We start from the raw sequence: 19,680 nt of genomic DNA, 5'->3' as shown, positions 1-19,680 counted from the left end.
TTAGCTACAAATAAAGACGAATGAAGCACCCAGTCCTGGTTCTCATCCTGGCTGTTCCTGGGTAGTCTGGAACAGGGGTTCGGCTAGCTCTTTCTGTAGTGTCAGTTTATAAACATTTCAGGCCTGTGTCGTCCCAGTCCCAGCTCCAAAACTCAGGCCTTGTAAACCAGAACAGCCCTAGATCATATGTCGATGAATGCATGTGGCTGGCTTTTCCAGCAAACTTTATTTCCAGGCACTGAAATTTGAATTTCATATAGTTTCTCCACATCACAACATATTCTTTGCATTTTTCCCCCAACTGTTTCAAAATATATAAAACCCAGTCTTGGCTCACGTGTTGTCCGCCAGCAGCTGGCTGTGGCACGTACACTGCCCTTGGCTGACCCCGCTGTGCAACAGCGGTTCAGAAGCACCCGTGGGGGGGACATCTAGAAGTCCCAGGGCCCAGGCTGCACCCCCGCCTGTTGAATCCAAGTCCCTGAGGAGAGGGTTGTGGCTAAGACTTTGCAGGTGACACCAGCGTGCAGCCAAGTCTGAGAGCTCTGAGCACATGGGATGTGTGAGAATGTGGACTCTGACTCTCAGTCTGGGGATGAGGCCTGGATTTTTTGACAACTTGTCAGGTGGTATTGGAGCAGATGGACCAGGGACCGCACTCTGTGTCCTGGGGGATCTTGGAGCCACCCCATGAGCATTCATTTCTCCCTGTCTGAATGTCACCAACCTCATCACCAAGCACATCCTAAAGGTGCTTTGGGGGAAATGCTCTTATAGAGCCAGTGCGCGTAGCAACAAAGTCAGGAGCTGTGGAGGCAGACCTGAATTCCAGCCTCAGCTTGGCCACCTGTGGCTGTGTGATCCCGGACAAGTCTCCGAGCCTCAGTTTCTCAGTGTGTAAAATGGGGGACACGTATGTCTGTGAGGCACCCTGATGCAGCAGGCTCTCACAAGCAGGAGCTGTTAGTCCTGCGGAGCTTTGCTGGGGTCCCTCTCCCCTCCATTTTCCTGCTCTCTTGGAGGTTTTGGTCAGTGCTGATGTTTAGAGAATTTGAGTATTTCCTGCTGCCCATCTTGAGATCTTCAGCAGACTCAGGCTGCCTTGCAATAGCGCATGGGGCACAAGGCAGTTTCCCACTCCTCCTAGAAGGGCCGCTCTGTGACATCACGGCCATATCCAGTGTCACGAGTCCTTAGCACAAGTAGAGGAAAGAGAGAGAGGGAGCCCCGGGGATCGGCAGGGCTGGGGTGGGGGTGGGGGGTAGGCTGATGTCCACGTAGGAAGTCAGGTTCTCAAGATGACCGTAACTTTCCCATACCTAACAGGGCATCTTTTCTCCTTTAATTATGGGAGGGAACCTTGCTTGTGAGCATTGCTCGTTGGTAACTAGCACTGGGAACTTGTCAGTTCCAGGGGGTGGGGTGCTATTCCAGTGGAGGTCACTTCTGAGAAGCTGGCCTGCCTTTCTTTGGAGAAGGGAAGCCCCCCAAACTTCAGGCAGTGGAGTGGAAGGAAAGGGAGGGTGGATGCAACCCACATGAGCATTGGGAAACCTCAGTTGCTGCCGAGAGCTGATTTTCTGGAAGTGACTTCCCTCGCCTTATGTGTACCTATCTGCTTAACATGCCTCTATGGTCTGACGCCAGCACCCTTGCCAATAGCGCACCTGTGTGAGTCTAGCCACTGAGGAGTCGGCCAGCCAGGGAAGACTTGGTCTCTCCTGTTCTCTGGAGGAATCAGCTTTCTCAGATCTGGGACCATGCGCGTTCCTCCCACGCTGGAGGAGCACTGTTGAGATGGCCTTTGGTGTTCAGTGACTTATCCAGGGAGCGTCGATGTGACCCAGGGCATGCTGGTTACAGATGGACGCTTCTCGGCGCCAGCCTCCGGTGGGCGTGGACAGGTGGCGAGGTGCAGCACCCCAGACAGGCTTGGCTTGAACTGTGGTTCTGATATTATCTGATATTATTAGCCTTGACCTCAGTTTGTCCATCTGTAAAGTAGGGCTCATGATACCTGTCTCCTAGGGCTGTTGTGAAGCTTCAAGGTGATCAACATAGCCGGTGCCTGACGAGGAGGGAGGGGTGGCTGCCACTGCCCAGTGAGTGGGCTGACTCAGGGCGTGGTCAGAGTGGCGGCTGTGGCCCTCCCCGGGGTTCTTGACAAGGGTGCGGCTTTGTAGTTTCGTCCTGGGGGGATTTCCCCTGCCATGATCATGCCCTAGTTGTGACTTCAGGCATCAAAAACACTGAAGCCAATAGAGTGGCAGGTTCGGTGGTTCTGAAATCTCCCTCGACCACCTGCCAGTCATCTGGGGAGCTCGCTCAAAACGGACATGGCACCCTCAACCTCCAGCCCACCCACACCCCTTTAGGATCAGCATTGGAGATGGTTCAGGCCTGGGGGCTTCAACAGTTCTCTAAGCGATGTAGATGCACAGCCAGGGGCAGACGTCCCTGGGCCCCGGGGTGATCCTGACAGCGCCTTGCTGAACTGGGCCAGAGACGCTGCTGCAGTGAGAAACCTGGACTGGGCTTCAGGGGCCAGGGGGCTAGGGCCAGGGACAAGCAGGGGTGACTTTGGATGAAGCACTTAGCATCTCGGGGATTCTGGCAAATAGCCCGCCAGCTCTCCAGGATTATTATTTGGAGACTGGGATTCACATCAGCTTTGGGGCTCAGGACTCTGCTGCCTGAAGTGCAGAGGGAGGTTTGCCATTGTGATATTTTATTGTGGAGCTCGTCATCTGTCTCTCTCCCTCCTTCTCTCGCTCAGCGCCTCGCTGCTTCCCCACTGCAGGAACTGCATGCTGTTAGGCGCCCTCCACCTTTATTAGGGCTCATCAGAGATTTACAGCACCAGCAGATTGGGCGGGGCCAGTCACAGGGACCAGATTTATAATGGGTGTAAACAAGACACCTATCACTGCTGGAGGTTAACACTTTCGGGGCCTTTGAGTGGCAGCTTGCATGCCCATACCTCATGGCCCTGTCCACTGCAGGTGCCTCTTCCTGGCTGGCACCGGTTAGGTTGGATTGGCAATGAAGCCAAGTGAGTTCTTAGAAAAACCTGTAAACAAAGTCTCCTTTTGTGTGTCACATCGGTCTGCACGGTAGGCACAAAGGAAGCGCTGGATTTGTCTCAAGGTGTTTCGTGGATAGAAACGACCATGAGCAGCCCACCCTCCTGGGTGCTCAGACTCCTCTGCCAGGTGCAGCACTGGGGTTGCGTCCCCATTTATCAAAGAAAAAGAAATGAGGGGGGCGTTTGGCACAGTACTTAAACAATCCCTTTGGATGTCAGCATCTCATCTCAGAGTGCCTGGTTCCAGCCCCAGCTCTGCTCTCCAGTCCAGCTTCCTACTAATGCACACCTTGGAGGCACTAGGTCAAGTAGTTGGGTTCCTGCACCTGTATGCGAGCGAAGCCTGGACTGAGTTGCTGGCTCCTGGCTTCAGCCTGGGGCAGCGCTGGCTGTTGCAGGTGTTTGGGGAGTGAACCTGCAAGTGGGAGATTTCTGTCTGTCTGTCTCTCTCCTTTCCTCTCTCCCTTCCTCCCTTTTAAATAAATAAACTTTAAAAGAAAGAAAGCAAGACTTATTCTCCCTGTGAAGAAAATCCCTGAGAAGTCTCTAACCGCTTCTCTCCCTAGGTATGAATCCTGAGTAGTAGAACTGTGGGCTGTTCCAACATCTGAGCCCTGGTGGCTTTTCCACATAGCCTGTGGCAGGCACCCCTTCTGTTTATGGAATAAGGATACCTATTGTAGAGAGCTTCCTGTCCAAAGGCTCGGTGCATAAATCTCCTGTTTTCTAAGTTTGTTGTTCAGTTTTAGAGTAAAACTGAGCGTGGCATGAGTTTCAATTTACGTGTCATTTAAAACATATTTTCCTTTGTGGACACAGTGTCATCCAGTTCCATCCCTCTTAGCACTGCTTAAAGGGAGGCTGGATAAGGTCAGCGTTCAATGCTTCCAGCAAGCTTTCAAAGAACCTATTATGAGTCTCTCTCCCTGATGTTCTGTTAGTTTAGTTTTTTATCGTTACTTACCAGAACTCCTTGGGCAAGAGAAGAGTGACAACTAGCCTTCCTGGGCTTCTGCAGAGTGTGCTGAGGTGTAGAGAAGGGATTGGACTCACTGCAAACTGGAGTCACCTGTTGAGACAGGAGCAAAACTGCCCCGCCCTAGGCAGCCAGCAGTCCCTGGTGCTCCTGTCTGGAAGCCAGCAGCCAGCCAGCCACCTTCCAAGGTGCTTGCTGGGCCAGGCATCCTTGAGCCTGCCGGGTCATCAGTGGCTGTCTGTCATGATGATGATGGTGATGATGGTGATGATGATGATGGTGATGGTGATGATGATGCTGATGCTGATGCATTGCCCTCAGCAATGGTGATGAAGAGGCTGGGGTCTGGCTGGGCAGACCCCCTTAATGAGGCAGCTCGGATACTTGCCAGGTCTCAAAGGAACTTCCCCGTGGCTATCATCTCCCAGTAGGGCCCTGTTTCTGAATAGGCCACAGTAGAAAACCTCTCTTTTCTAAGGCCACTTTATTGGCCCTTAAGACACAATGCAGAGGTCTGTTTATAGGACTCTGCTTTTGTACGGACACCCAGTGGCTCCGTCTGTCAATGGCTTTACAGCTCTCCCAGTGCTCAGGCCCGCTAGGAGCATCACCATTCTCCACGACCAAACCCGGGGGCCTTTGTTGCAGATGGATCACCCCTGCCCGCAAAGGCAGGCTCTCAGAAAAGACCAGACCCCAGGAGTCAGACTGCGCAGGGGCGTCTGGCCCCAGCCCTTAGGCCTCGCGATGGCCACTGTTAACCCTTCTCAGTCTCACCCTCGTGCTGTAGGAGAAAGCGGCACTGAGGCTGCCCAGCCCCATGAAGTGACCCCTCTCCTTACCCTGGGACCAACCCAGTGTGCCCCAAACTGGCTTCTTACATGGTGGGTGTTGGGTGCAGCAGTTAAGATGCCACTTGAGACCCCTGCATCCACATCGGAGTGCCTGGGTTCGTGTCTCAGCCCTGCCCCCAAGTCTAGCTTCCTGCTCACGCACACTCAGGGAGGCACCAGGTCATTCAATTAGTTGAGTCCTTGCCACCCATGTGGGAGACCTGGATGGAGTTCCTGGCTCCTGGCTTCAGCCTGGCCCAGCCCCAGCTGTTGCACACCTCTGGGGAATGAACCAGCAGATGAGACATTCTCTCTCTCTTTCTCTCTCTCTCTCTCTCTGCCTTTCCAGTAAATAAAAGAAGAAAAAAAAGTGGGGTTGGCCTGTGCTAGCAGAAGTGCCCACTCCCCAGCCCCTTAGCGAGCCCTGGGTACTAGGTGTTATGCTTAGACTCTAAGAAGAAGAGAATCGGTGGGCACCCTGCAGGCAGCCCATCCGCCCTCTATGCACCAGGCAAAGCGCTGTCCAAGTCTGCAGCCTGAGGAGGTGGCCCTGGTGTGTCATTTGGGCCACTTGACATACAGACCTGTGCCTTCAACGGGAGATCACCCAGACCTGCTAACACTGTTTCTTCAACCTTGGTTCCACTTTTGTCTCCTCTCTCCTCTTCCTCCCTTAAAAAAAATTGCCTCCCCCCAACCGACCACCCCAGAAAAGCCAGGAGATGTAGAGGACACGTGTATTGCACAGGCGTTTCCCTACCACCCAACACAACAGATAAACGCAAGCCAGCGTGGAGCTCGCACGGTGCAGGTGTGGGCCGTTCACTCGTCACTTCCCAGTTCAACAAACATTGGTTGAGAGCCTAGCACAAGCCCAGGCTCTGTGCAAGGCCCTGGGAGACAATGAAGAAGGCAAAGTCCTGCTCTCGTGGGACCTGGGTTCTGGTGAGAGGTGCAGCTAAGACATAAGCCACCCCCCAACAGCACTGCACACTCTAAGTGGGCCATGGTGGGGAGCTTCAACCTGCGAGGGGCTGACGGGGAAGCCCGAGATGCTTAGCTTTGAAAGAGGGCTGACAGCTGGGAGACCCCTGGCTGGACTGTGGCCCTTGTCTCTCAGCTTTCCACCCAAATGGGCGTCGGTGACACTCGGAGCGGCAGCCGGTGCTCAGGCCCTCGAGTGCCAGGCCTGTTCCTTTGACCTGCGCCAGCCGTCTGCAGGCTGAAGAGTTGGTTGTAGTGCACGTGATGTTTGCCTGCAGCGGTGGCTCCCTGGCGAGCTTTGGGGAGGACACCCAGGGCTTCTGCGTGGGCAGTCTTACCAGGTGCACTGTGCATATTAGCTTCTGTTCTCAGTCAAGGTGCTTTGGATGGAAATGGAAGACTCGATTTTTTTCTTCTTCTCTTGATTACACTTGCTTTGATTTTTATAAGAAAACCAGTTTGTGGGCTTCCCTTAAGTATCACTCAGCTTTTACTCCTTGAGTCAAGAATGTTTGCCGTCCCCACAGGCCTGTCTGTGTTTCTGCTCTTGTGACCCGAGCTCCTAACACAGGCACCGCAGGTAGGAAGGGACCTGGAATGGAAACCTGCCCAGTGTTGAAATTGCTTTCCCCCTGCATCAGCCTTGTCCTCCTGGCTTTCAGGTTTTTAATCTCCCCAGCTCTTTGCAAGCATTAATCTTTACCCTTAGAGAGGAGGAAAGGTTAATAAGGACGGGGTTACAAATGAGGGAACCGAGGCAGCCATGCTAACTCATCCGAATGCTTTCATTTTCCCAGCTCCCAGTTTGCAGCTGGGAAGGCATTCACATTCTTCCATCCCGAGTGGAGTGAGGTCTCGGAAGATCCCCAGACGGGATCATTTGTCTCTCTGCCCCATCCAAGTTCCAGGGGAGGGGGTGGCGATCAGGACGCGGTCCTGGGCCCTCCCCAACCGACCTCACCCCCACCACGCTCTCCCCAACAGCCCCGGCTTCGCGGGGAAGACAGCTCTGCTACTGGTAATTTGTGGACGTGCCTGTTTCCTCTTGGCGGCTCCTTCTCCTTCGCACGCTCCCTGCCGCCTGAGCTTAAATTTTGCAGACCCTGCGGGGTTGGGCTGCGCTCTGCATGAGGTTAGGAACACAGGGGAAGAATGTGTGTGACAGGGCCTGGCTGGTTGAGTAATGTTTACTCTGTTGGTGGCCGGGACGCACACTCTTGGGGCTGGCACAGGTCCACCGGCCAGAGGCACATTCCTGCATTATCAAGGATGAGAGGTTGGCTCTGAAATGTCAAGGGTGACCAGCATCCCTCCAGATTCTGGGTGTGGTGCTCAGACCCCGATGCAGGGGACGCACGCAGGGCCGGCTGAGCACCACGGTGCCCGGGGGTCCTGATTCCCTCATCATCTTCATCATCTTATCCTCACTGAGACAGCTCTCTTTTGCTCAGCTGGCTGAGCCCAGTGCCTCTCTGATGTTATTTGTGCATCATTCTAGCTCTGCCCATTTTACAGATCAAAATGCCACCAAAGGGGACTGGTCCCCTTAGCTCTGAGAGAGCTAAGGCAGATAAGGGGGGGTGGGGCGTTTGGGACCATTTCTGGAAGCTTGGGCCCCTGTGGATCACTGGAATCGTGGAGCTGAGGTCTCAGCTGTTTTTCAAAATGCTCTGAGTGCTGGATTAGATCCGGGGCACTCGGAGTTGTCATTCTAAGCCCCACCACGCAGGTCTCTAAAACGTCTCTGTTCTTAACAGTCCCCGTGTGGAGCCTCTCTCCGGGGCCCCTGCCGTAAGGGGCTTGTGTCTGCCTTTGAGCACACATGCGCAGTCAGTTCTGTGGACCTCAACAAGCACGTCCTAAATGTCGTGACGCTTCGCAAAGTCGTGCAACAAGAAACCACCAGGCTTAGGGGAAGATACAGGGCTGAGGGCACAAACTCCATCAGTGACAGTCCTCAACAGACGAGAATCGAGAATCCAGCCTGTGAGATGGTTGGAAAGCACATAAATGCTCTGTAACAATACATCCGGCACTTGAGCTGGGGGAAGTCCTGAAGCTTGCCCAAGGAGGTGGGTGTTGGAAAGGTTATGGGCTGTCAGGTCACTTGAGTGGTGGGCGGAGCGAAGGTTGCCATGGCACACAGCACCTGCAGTGAGGTGAGGGAGCTGTGTGTGTGCACAGGCCCATTGACTGCATGCCTTTGCAACTCCATTCAACTCGATGCAGATTTTGGAATTTACCTAATGTGTCTCCAATGACAAACTCAGTTACACTCAAGTGTAATCTGTCAGTGCAAATAGGACAGAATCACAGTTTTTAAAATATTTACTTATTTATTTGAAAGAGAGAGAGGGAGAGAGAGAGAATGAAATCTTCCATCCACTGGTTCACTTCCCTGCTTTCCCTGTGTACTAGCAGAGAGCTAGATCGGAAGCGTAGCAGCCAGGACTCGAACCGCTGTCCATATTGAACGCCAGCATCACAGGGGGTGGCTTAACCCACTGTGCCACACCAGCAGCCCCTAGAATCGCCCTTTCAATGCAATCAGCACCACAGAACTGACTGCATTTTCTCCTGCTAGAAGTGACGCTGCTTATCCTCGGGCATGGGTAGCCAAGGCAGCTGAGGTCTCCTTCCTTTGATCAACAGCCATTCCCAGTGCCTGGCACTCCACCAGGCAGGCAGAGTGTGCAAAAGCCGTCCCTTTCTTAAAGGAGGGGAGAAAGAGGTACATTTACCATCCGCTTCCCGGGGGGCTGACTCCTCCTGTGAGAGTCGCTAGAGCATGGAAACTACAAAGGACGGGCCAGAGGACTGCCAGCCTCACTCACGGACGAGGCCACAGTCAGTCCTCTTAGAGGATGTGACAGGGAGAAGATGGGCAGAGCGCTTCAGGCAGAGGGACCAGCGCAGAGGCAGGAGACAGCAGGCCCCCTGGAGAAGGGGCAGGCGCTGTGCGTGGGATGCAGGGAGAGATGAGGCACGGGAGGCGACTTGGACCGCTGCTGCCTGTCCCGGACGCTGGGCTCTCCCAGAACGTAGTGAGGAGCTGGCTGTCACAGGTTCCCCAGCAGGGCAGTGAGCTGGGATGATTCTGTTTTAGAAGTGCAGGCTGCAGCAATGCAAAGAATGCTGCTGGACCAGGAAGGCAGGGAAGTGGTGCTGGCTTCCTGGAACCGTAGGTTTCTCTCTGCTTTTGAAGCTTCTGATCATATAGAATAGAAACCATACAGTCTGCATCTGTCCCCGATGGCGTTGGGAATTTAACAGTAACGCAGGGCCCAGGATGTTGAGGCCTGGGAATGGGGAGCGGAGATGACCTCACAGGGTCTCTAGACTCCTCCCGGGATGCCTTCTGCTGCTTGTTGTAGTTCCGATGGCTGGTGATGGGGATGTGGCCAATTAGTGGTTTGAGCCTGGATGTGATGGAAGATGCTGCTACCGTCTGCCATGGTCATTTCTTCTGGGGTCCCTGTGGCTGTTAGCCCGGCAGCTCTGGCCAGTCAGTGTTAAACCTTGGACATTCACTTTCTTTTTTTCTTTTTTCTTTTTTTTTTTTAAAGATTTATTTATTTATTTGAAAGAGTTACAGAGAGGCAGAGGCAGAGAGATCTTCCACCTGCTGGTTCACTCCCAGATGGCTGTAATGAAGCCAGGAGCTTCTTCCAGGTCTCCCACGTGGGTGCAGGGGCCCAAGGTCCTGGGCCATCTTCTACTGCTTTCCCAGGCCATAGCAGAGAGCTGGATCGGAAGTGGAGTAGCTGGGACTTGAACCAGTGCCCATAGGGGATGCCGGTACTGCAGGCGGCAGCTTTACCTGCTATGCCACAGCGCCGGCCCCATAGGCATTCACTTTCATAGCTTGCAGGCCCGGGTGAAGGAGGAAGGGAAGCCTCATTCTAGTCTTAGGGCAGGCTCCTTAGTCTGGTGCAAGGCATTTAGCAGATGCTCAGTAAGCTCTATGCTCTCAGCCTGCCTCGATGCGTCTTTGAGACAAAAGCAGTCCCAAAGTAGGAGGATGTGTTTGAGCAACTGTTATGTGTTAAGCATGGTCTGGGAATTTCAAACCATTAACTCGGTCAGATTTCTTCCCAATGACCTAAGGGTGGGGATTGTTAATGATGAGGAATGGAAGCTCAGGGGGGTTAAACAACTTCCCCAAGGTCACACAGCTCTTAGGTGATGAGGCGTGATTTCAATTCAGGTCCCCACACTCTGAGCTCCACTTTTGTTCTCATTTCGAGTGCTCTTCTGAGTTTGTGAAATGTGAAAGGACTTGGTCTCTGCTTCCTCTAACATGAGCACCTATTTATGGTGTCACCTGCAGACACCCGTAACACACCCTGCACCACCCCACACACACACCTCCCTGTAAGACCAGCGGCTGCTTGGGATCTCATAATTGCCTAGACCCTGGGGCAGGAAGACTCTGGTCTGATGAGCACTCCAGGGCTTGCTCCCAAAAGGCTTCAGAACAGCGGTCCTCTCCCTGCAGCAGGTGGTTCTCTGGCTTATAGGTGAGGAAGCTGGAGCTCACCCATTAAATGGGTGGCAAAGTCATGATGAACATAATCTCCTCATTCCCAGCCAGGTCTCTAGTCCTTAGCCAGAGATTTCAATTTAATTTTGAAGTTAAATCATCCTTTAAATAAGAGACAGAGACAGACACAAGCCAAGAGCCAGGAACTTAATCCAGGGACCCATGTACTTGAGCCGTTGCTTGCTGCCTCCCAGAGTATGCATTAGCAGGAAGTAGAATTGGGAGTGGAGGAGGGACTTGAACCCAGGCACTCTGATGTGGGCGTCCCAAGCAGCATCTTAACCACTGCACCCAATGTTTGCCTCCAACCAGAGGGTTTTTCCTTTGTTTTTGTTTTTAAGATTGATTTCTTCGAAAGGCGGAGTTAGAAAGAGAAATCTTCCATCCACTGGTTCCCCACAGGGCTGCAATATGCCAGGGCTCAGCCAAGCCAAAGCCAGGAGTCAGGAACAACATCCATGTCCCCTGTGTGAATGGCAGGGCCCAAGCACCAGGGCCATCCTCTGCTGCTTTTGCAGGTGCATTGGCAGGAAGCTGAATCAGAAGTGGAGCAGCCGGGACACAAACCAGCACCTGGATGGGAATGCAGGCTGCAGCTTCACCTGCTGCGCCATGATGCCGGCTCCCAGCCAGAGGTTTTAAAGGGAATTTTGAAGGTCTGGGCCCACCTGTCTTTAAACAGAGCAGCTCCTCTGTGATATTTTTCTTTTTTTTTTTTTTTAAGATTATTTTATTTATTTGAAAGAGTTACAGAGAGAGGCAGAGAGAGAGAGAGAGGTCTTCCATCCCATGGTTCACTCACTCCCCAATTGGCCACAACAGCCAGAGCTGTGCCAATCCAAAACCAGGAGGCGGGAGTTTCTTCCGGGTCTCCCACGCAGGTGCAGGGGCCCAAGCACTTGGGCCATCTTTTACTGCTTTCCCAGGCTATAGCAGAGAGCTGGATTGGAAGAAGAGCAGCCAGAACTAGAACCAGTGCCCATATGGGATACCGAGGCTTCAGGCCAGGGCTTTAACCTGCTGCACCACAGTGCTGGCCCCCGTGATATTTTTCATGTAATGAAGTTTTGTTGGGACCAAAGCCCCAGTATAAAAACCATAGCACCCTTGGGCTCCACTGCCGGGCTTCTCACAGACAGCCCTGGACGCTCTCTTGCCGGTGAAGAAGGCTTTTGTTCCCTGCGGATGTCCTGGGTTAATTATTTTTAAATAAATACTTGCGCAGCCTGTGGTAGGGGAGAAGCCTCCCTGTGACCTATATTTGATCATCAGAGGGCTGGCCCGTTTCCTGCAGCCAAATTAAATAGGCTAAATCCAGAGACTGTTTGACTTGAGGCAGAATCGATGATGGGGACTGGCTGGGAGGTGACAACACACCTGACTCCCGGTGTTATCACCGCTCTCCCAGGAGCAGAGCATCCTGGGAAGGCAAACAGCTGGTCAAGGAATCAGAAAAAGCAGGAGACAAACAGGATGCCATCCAGTTCCTCCAAAAGGTGGGGGAGGGCAGTGGCCAGGCCTCTCCCCAGGTTGCTTGCAGGACAAGGCATCAGGGGTTCTGCAAAGGGCAGGGTCCTGTGGAAACTGCTTGTTATAGAAAGGTAAGGCTACTCAGTGCTTAGACCTGCCTGAAGTTGTCTAGAATTGGCGTACCCTAGAGCATATGTCTTGGGATACACCCCTGTGCCAGCTCTCCTGCTCCCCGCATCCCTGCCTATGGTGCCAATAGTTATTTGGCATCATGCTAGGAGCTGTGTCAATGTTACCTGTACCCCCAAAGAGCCCCATGGGGCACATATTCTCCATACTTTATGGCTGTAAATCAAGGCGAGGGAAAGTAATCTTCCTATGATCACACATCTCCTAAGAGCAAAGTCAGGATGTGAACCCAAGTCTGTCTACTCCCAGAGCCTCCCCCCTCCCCAGCCTTCCCACCACCCCCACCTCATTGGGAAATTCTTCCTTTTATTCATCAGAAATCTGCCTTTCTCTTTTCCATTGGACCTCACTCTGCCTTTGGAGTTCACAGGGTTCGCATCTCTTTCCTCTTCTCTATCACAGCTCTTTGAACTATCAGAAGCGTCCCACTGGAGTGGAGAAACAGAACTTCATTGAATCCAATGGATGGAATAGAGGGTGGTGACTAGGAGACCCAGGAGCTGCAGACAAGTGCAGAGGAAGAAGGCCAGGGCAGAGCTTTTGACTGGGAGATGTGGAAGCCACGCCTCCTTTAACTTCATGGTTGTTGCTGTTCCCCCTCATTGTAGTGCCAATAACCAGTGAATTCCGGTCCTGACACTATCCTCCCAGAGCCCCTTGCATCAACAAACCAGGACACCCACCAGCAGAAAAAGCCTGTAGAGCAAGCAACAAGCCCCTTCCTAGTCAAACCAGGTGCTCTTGCAGGTTCGAAGCCTGCTTTAGCGTTCATTTGTTCTCTCCCTGGCCCTCTGGCGTCCTAGGACCTGAGAACCTTGGGTAAAGCCAGGGGACACTGGCTTGGATCTCTCCTTGGTGAGCTCTAGCTTGGTGAGTTAGAGGCTGCTGGGTAGGGCCGCTGGCCTGGCTCCTGGGGGCATCTGTAACCTGCTCTAGAAAGAGGCGGGGCAGGGTGGGGAACAGAGTTCAAGGATGGTTCTTCCTGGAAAACTGGGCAAACGGAGAAGTATAGCCAAAGAGCTGCCCCAGGTTTCCAAATGACTCCATGCCAAGCGCATTTGGTCTCCCTTCCTTGGAGGCTTGGGTCCCCCACACCTGTTTGACAAGCTGTGGCAAGAACCAAGGACACTGTCTTCCTAAGCTCTGAGTTTAGGGTGCGATGCCACCAAATACCCCCAAGCTCTTCCTGGGCTGTGTCGTGGGCACGTCAAGCAGGATGCTGAAACCTCTGCAAAGCGAAGCTGGGTTCTGCACCCTTCCGCTTCCTGCCGGTCCCTGTCCAGCACGTTCCCTCCACTGAGAACAGAGCTCTGCTTGGGTTCCTGAGCAAGAGGGAGACAGGAGGGCGAGGTCATCCACCTGCTTGGTTCCCGCCCTCCCTTGCAGGACAAACTGAGTACCCACCTCCCACCTGTGTGTGCTGCCTACCCCACCGCCCAGCAGGCATGCCTTTCCCTGTGTCCAAGAAGTCAGCCAAACGAGATTCCATTGAAGGGATGTGAGTTCCAGAGCCACAGCCCCCAGCCCTGTCCCTGTCTTGAGCTGTCTGTGTCCCTTAGCCTCAGGATTGGCCAAAAATAGGGGTCAGTGTCACAGATGCATAAGCCATGGTTCTTCCTGGAGTCCCCAGACAAGTACCTCCTCTTTGTAAAGTTGGTTACCTCTACTTTGCAGTCCCACAGGACTGGGGCTGCCAGGGGAACATTGCTGGAAAGCTTTGGGAAAAATCAAATACTGCAGCCGGGAAGAGGAAGGCCAAGCTCGGCCCCTAAATCCTGGAAGAACGGCGCTGAAGCAGTGGCAAGCAGAACTTACCCGTTCATTCATTAGATGTTTAGTGAGCAGCTACCAAGTGCCGAGGCACAGGCGCGTGGCAGTGAACGGGATGGCGCTTCCATTCTAGAATGAAAGCAGAGACCGTAGCATCTTCAGCCCAGAGGAGGACAGCTGATGGACAGGTGGACAGGGAAGCCCAGAGCAACTTGATTTTCTCCTCATCCACCCTGGAAAACACAGGGGAGCTGAGTCAGTTTCCTGGGTCCAGGTGACACTAATGTTCCCTGTGGGGTCTGTATTGTTTTGCAGGAGTGCGCTACAGCCAGCAAGGAAACAATGAGGTCACTTCCTCCTCAACCATCAGTCACCATGGCAACAGCGCCATGGTGACCAGCCAGGCGGTTTTACAGCAAGTCTCCCCAGCCAGCCTGGACCCAGGCCACAATCTCCTCTCACCTGATGGTAAAATGGTGAGTACACCTGGGCCATTGTGGCTCTGGGGCTGATAAGATAAGAGGCAAAACAAACAGGACTTCTCACAAGGCCTGCCTCAAACAATGAACCATTGTAGCCCCACAGGGGAAAATGGGGGCCGGCCAGAGGCGGGACGGAAAGGCAGAGCCCGAGCCAGCCTTTGGCGGGTGGAAGAGCTGTTCGGTTTGAACCCAGCCAATAAATCTGACAGAGCTCTGCTCTCATTTTATTGATTGAATGCCTCATAAAGGAGCAAGCCGGGTGGGACACTATTTGTTTTGGGGCTGCCAATGACATTTGTGTTGATAAAATGTTCATTCATCCCCCTCTCCAAGGCCTCCACAGCCCAGGGAGCACCTCACTTTGCGACAAGCCCCCCCACCATGCTCCCTCCCCACCGAGCCCCCTTGGTACTGGTGAGCAGTCAGCAGCAGCAGGAGTCAGGGTCGCAGGTGGGGTGGGACACCACTTCCGGAAAGAGACACAGGGCTTTGAAGCGACAGTGCCGTGGGGTCCCAGCTGGGACACTTAATAGCTGTGCGGCCTTGGGCAGGTTGCTGAGCCACTGTAGGTCTCTTTTCCTCGTCTATAAAGTAGAGGTAATAGCAGCAGTGTTGTTGGGGGACCCAGGGTGCTAGCGCTCGGCACAGAGCCCGCTTGGGCAGTGCGCAATAAATGGCAGCATTGTTATGTTAATAGCAGTGCTGTGGTCACCGAATGACGCTCCTGTGTTCCTCTACACGGCCCTGCACCAGATGTGCGTGTGGCCCACTTGGGGAGGGAGGGACAGTGCCAACGCCCAAGGACCTGCTCCTATGGCGAAACAGGAGCATTTTGACCCCTGCCAGGGTCAGAAATGGAAAACTTCATTCTTTGGGTCATGCTCTGTGTTTCAGGGGAGGGAGGAGCCGAGGGTTCCCGATTCCCAAGCCCGAGGTGGAGCTGCACACATTCCCGCACGCACGCACGCACGCACGCACACACACACAGTGTCTGAGCCAGAGGCGAGAGGGCGCGGGGGAGGGGGAGGGGGTGGAGAGCACTTGCCATTCTAGACCTTGACGTGTGTGTGCTGTGTAGGCAACACAGGAATAGTGAGTCACAGGCAATCAGGTCCCTGGCTGCCCACAGGACAAACAAAGTGTGGCTTCTGAGGAGAGCGCTGGCCCGGCCAACCCTGGTTTCAGGGGCCCTGAGCTGCTGTCTCTGGAGTGGTCTCTGCAAACAGAGGTGAAAAGGCAGGGCAGCTAAGACGCCTGAGTCCCAGACGGGAGTCCGGGGTCAGTCCCCAGCTCTGGCTCCTGACTCCTGCCGATGCAGAGCCTGGGAGGGAGCGGGGAGCGGCGATGGCTCAAGTGTTTGGGTTTCTGTCACCCACTTGGGAGGCCCGAATCAAGTTCGAGGCTTCCAGGTCTGGCCTCCAGCCCCTTCCCTCCTCTCCTTCTCCAGTCCCAACCTCCCCCCACCCCCACTCCAATTGTGAGAATTTGGGGGAGGGAACCAGTGGATGGGAGCACTCCGTCTCTCAATAAGTAAATAGTGATTAAATAAAAAAATCGAAAGGGCACTTTGAAGGGGGGGGGCATCTTGGAGTCCCCTTGCCTTCTTCCAAACCTTAACAGAGATTCCACTTCCTGAAAACCAGTGCAGGTCCGCTGCAGACCACGCTTAGCGATTTCTCCAGAGTCCACATTGAGACCCAAACAAGTCAGGGTCGGGGAATACGGGGGAATACGCAGGCTTCCCAGGGAAGGGAGCCCTGGGGGACAGGTCTGCTGCCTGCGGGTCCTGGGGCTTCCCCTTTGAGCTCTCCTGCTCTTCCTTCCAGGAGGCAGGCTGCCTCCCCCAGGCTGAGGGTGCTCCAGACCCAGCCTGAAGACGTGCCTTTTGCTTCCTGTTCTGCTCAGCACTGCCCAGCCTGGGCCGTATATTACTGGATTGATGATTGACCCAGCCAGCACACCTCAAACGTTAGCAAACATCTGGAACCTGTTTGCAGGCGCAGCTTTTCACCTGTCCCTAACACCCTGGCTCCTATGATGTGACACTACCCCTGGATGCCCAAATTCAAGAGTCTGTTCTCTGTTAATGTGTAACACGTCCCTGTGAGCTTGGTCGGGCAAGGCAGGAGAGGAGTGTGGCTCAAAAAGAACCCGGGTGTGCAGGTCCTGATTCTGTCATTTCCCAGTGGGAGGGCGCAGCGATCGCTTTGTTTGTCTGGGAAATGGAGAGTGAGAACATCACAGACAGGTCTGAGCACGGCTGGTGGCCCTGTGGCTCCGTGGTGGGGTAAGCCCTGTTCCTGGAGTGACAGTCTCAGGGCTGGCTTTCAGTCAGGTGGGGGTGGGAATCTTCCTGCAGGGAATTGTGGAAATAAAGCCAATCTGTTAGCACTCCCTGTGGTGCTGTTGCTCCCTCCCCCAGTCTCCATACTCTGTACCCAAATGGTAAATTTTGATTTTAAAGGGGTGGGGAGGAGTCAGGCTGAGGTTTGCAGTTTTTTGTTTGTTTTGTTTTAGGAAAAGCACGTATTGGATAGTTTCATAGTACCAAGTAGCATGGCCTCATGATGAGAAGCCTAGCCTTGTTTAACTTTTCTCAGCTTCCATTTCCCAGACTGCAAAGCAGGGGCAATGATTAGAAACCCCGTGGGTCGGGGTGGGGGGACGCACGCTGATGGCTTTTGGGCTCTCCCAGCTGTCCAGTCTGTGCCCAGTACCCTTGGGACTTTGTGGAGTCCAACACAGAAAGTGGGCGGGGCTTGAACTCCAGTAAACCCGGCCCCCACTTGCTGGAGGACTGGTTCCTTGGCCTGCCCTGTGGGCGGCATTCTCTACGGAGCACACTTGGGGAGCACACTGGACAAACTGAAGCCACGCGTGCAGGCTGTCTTAATCGTTGGCCTCCAGGTTGAAACAGCCCAGAGATCCCCGAAGGACTCCATTACCCAAGGGAGTCAGTTGGAGGGCAGATCCCTGCTGTTTTTTATGACTCTGACATCTCTGAAAAACAAGTCTGGCCAACAGGCCGGTTCTCTCCTGTTCCATGCGGTTGGAATTCTTTCTTGGTCATGTGACCTCTACCTCATTTCTTGATGCTCATTTGAAAAACACAAACAAACCTGTTTGGCTTTTCCTTTCTTTTCTTTTTTCAAATTAACCTTGGAGGCTGTGGGGTTGGCCAGAGGGCAGGGTATCTGGTACCTGGGTGCTGGTGTTAGCCGTCAAAGCTGAAAGAGCCCTGGGTGGCAGAAAAACAGAGAAGCTGGATTACTCTGAAAGCCCCTCTCAAGGGTCCTGGTGCTTGCCGCAGTGTCAGGGCGGGGGGCGGGGGGGGGTGTTGCTGAATAATAATTGGGAAAGTTAGTTGAAAACTGTACGTGGGGCAGGCATGTGATGTGGTGGTGAAGCCACCGCTTGAGACGCCCAACTCGCACGTGGGAAAGCCCTGTCTGAGTTCCGACTGCTCTGCTTCCCGCCCAGCTTCCTGCTCATTCAGCCCCCGGGGAAGCAGCAGGTGACGGCTCAAGCACTTGGGTCCCTGCCACCCATGTGGAAAACCAGGATGGAGCTCCTGGCTTCTGGCTGTTGTAGGCCTTTGGGGAGTGAACCAGCAGATGGAAGATTTTTTTCTCTGTCTCTCAAATAAAATGAAAATAAATGCATAACTTTTTAAATAAAAAAATAAAACTATACAAAAGAAACTACTATGAAAAATAATGTATATATAAAATGATAGCATCTTGGCCAGCGCCACGGCTCTCTAGGCTAATCCTCCGCCTTGCGGCGCTGGCACACCGGGTTCTAGTCCCGGTAGGGGCGCCGAATTCTGTCCCGGTTGCCCCTCTTCCAGGCCAGCTCTCTGCTGTGGCCAGGGAGTGCAGTGGAGGATGGCCCAGGTGCTTGGGCCCTGCACCCCATGGGAGACCAGGATAAGCACCTGGCTCCTGTCTTCGGATCAGCGCGGTGCGCCAGCCGCAGCGCGCCAGCCGCGGCAGCCATTGGAGGGTGAACCAACGGCAAAGGAAGACCTTTCTCTCTGTCTCTCTCTCTCACTGTCCACTCTGCCTGTCAAAAATAAAATAAAATAAAATAAAATAATGATAGCATCTTTAGAATTATAATTAACCAGAGCACATTTGAAACATTTCTGATGATGTCAGAAACATAACAAGTGCATCTGTTACAGCTGCTACTGTTTTTTTAAGATTTGTTTTATTTATTTGAAAGGCAGAGTTACAGAGAAGTAGAGGCAGAGAGAGAGAGAGAGGTCTTCCACCCACTGGTTCACTCCCCAGATGGCCACAATGGCTGGAGCTGCACTGACCCGAAGCCAGGAGCCAGGAGCTTCTTCCAGGTCTCCTATACGGGTGCGGGGGCCCAAGGACTTGGGCCATCTTCTACTGCTTTCCCAGGCCACAGCAGAGAGCTGGATCAGAAGTAGAACAGCCAGGACTCAGAGTGGTGCCCATATGGGAGGCCGGCTCTACAGGCGGCGGCTTTACCTGCTATGCCACAACACCAGCCCCAGCTGCTACTGTTTTTACTACCTAGAAAGTTCTAACCAATGTATTAAGACATGAAGATAGATTGCTATCAGCAAGAAAGAGGGCCCCTGTTAACATTATAGTCTCATGATACAGTCAGGCGCTTGGGAACATGAAAACAAAATCAGCGAGGAAAAGACGCTAGTAGGAATAAATTTTAAAAAATGGGCAGAAAGAGAATATACAAAATCAGTAGCTTTCCTTCCTAAACTGTGTCTTAAATATAATGGTGAGGCTGGCGCCGCGGCTCACTAGGCTAATCCTCTGCCTAGCGGCGCCGGCACACCGGGTTCTAGTCCCGGTCGGGGCGCCGGATTCTGTCCCGGTTGCCCCTCTTCCAGGCCAGCCCTCTGCTGTGGCCAGGGAGTGCAGTGGAGGATGGCCCAGGTGCTTGGGCCCTGCACCCCATGGGAGACCAGGAAAAGCACCTGGCTCCTGGCTCCTGCCATCGGATCAGCGCGGTGCGCCGGCCGCAGCGCGCCGGCCGCGGCGGCCATTGGAGGGTGAACCAACGGCAAAGGAAGACCTTTCTCTCTGTCTCTCTCTCTCACTGTCCACTCTGCCTGTCAAAAAAAAAAAAAATATATATATATATATAATGGTGAAACTGAGTGGAGGGTGTTCAAGACTCATGTAATAGCTTTGTCATTACATCATCAGTTCCTTGAATGAACAAAGGGGGAGGGGTGGATTTGCATTTACAAATCTGGAAAAGGATCCCCAGTCATGGCTGGTGTCCCCAGCCCTTAGTAGTCCTACATAACCGATCAAAACTTATGTTCTGGGGTCAGACAGACCTGGGTT

The 19,680-nt window shown here is 53.5% G+C and overlaps 1 protein-coding gene across 6 annotated transcripts in view; it reads left to right on the top strand.

Moving 5' to 3' along the window:
* The window catches only part of HNF1B (HNF1 homeobox B), a 54,057-nt gene that overhangs the window by 17,925 nt on the left and 16,452 nt on the right, over window positions 1–19,680 (top strand). For all 6 annotated transcript variants that reach the window (XM_051825477.2, XM_051825476.2, XM_008271145.4 and 3 more), the window contains exon 5: window positions 14,166–14,326. In XM_051825477.2, coding sequence (XP_051681437.2) covers window positions 14,166–14,326 — 161 coding nt within the window. The remainder of the gene's footprint in view (window positions 1–14,165; window positions 14,327–19,680) is intronic.

Source organism: Oryctolagus cuniculus, chromosome 17 (genome assembly GCF_964237555.1).
Source record: "Oryctolagus cuniculus chromosome 17, mOryCun1.1, whole genome shotgun sequence".
NCBI classification, from domain to species: domain Eukaryota; kingdom Metazoa; phylum Chordata; class Mammalia; order Lagomorpha; family Leporidae; genus Oryctolagus; species Oryctolagus cuniculus.
The sequence above is the reverse complement of the archived record's forward strand: the minus strand, read 5'-3'. Positions and strand labels throughout refer to the sequence as shown.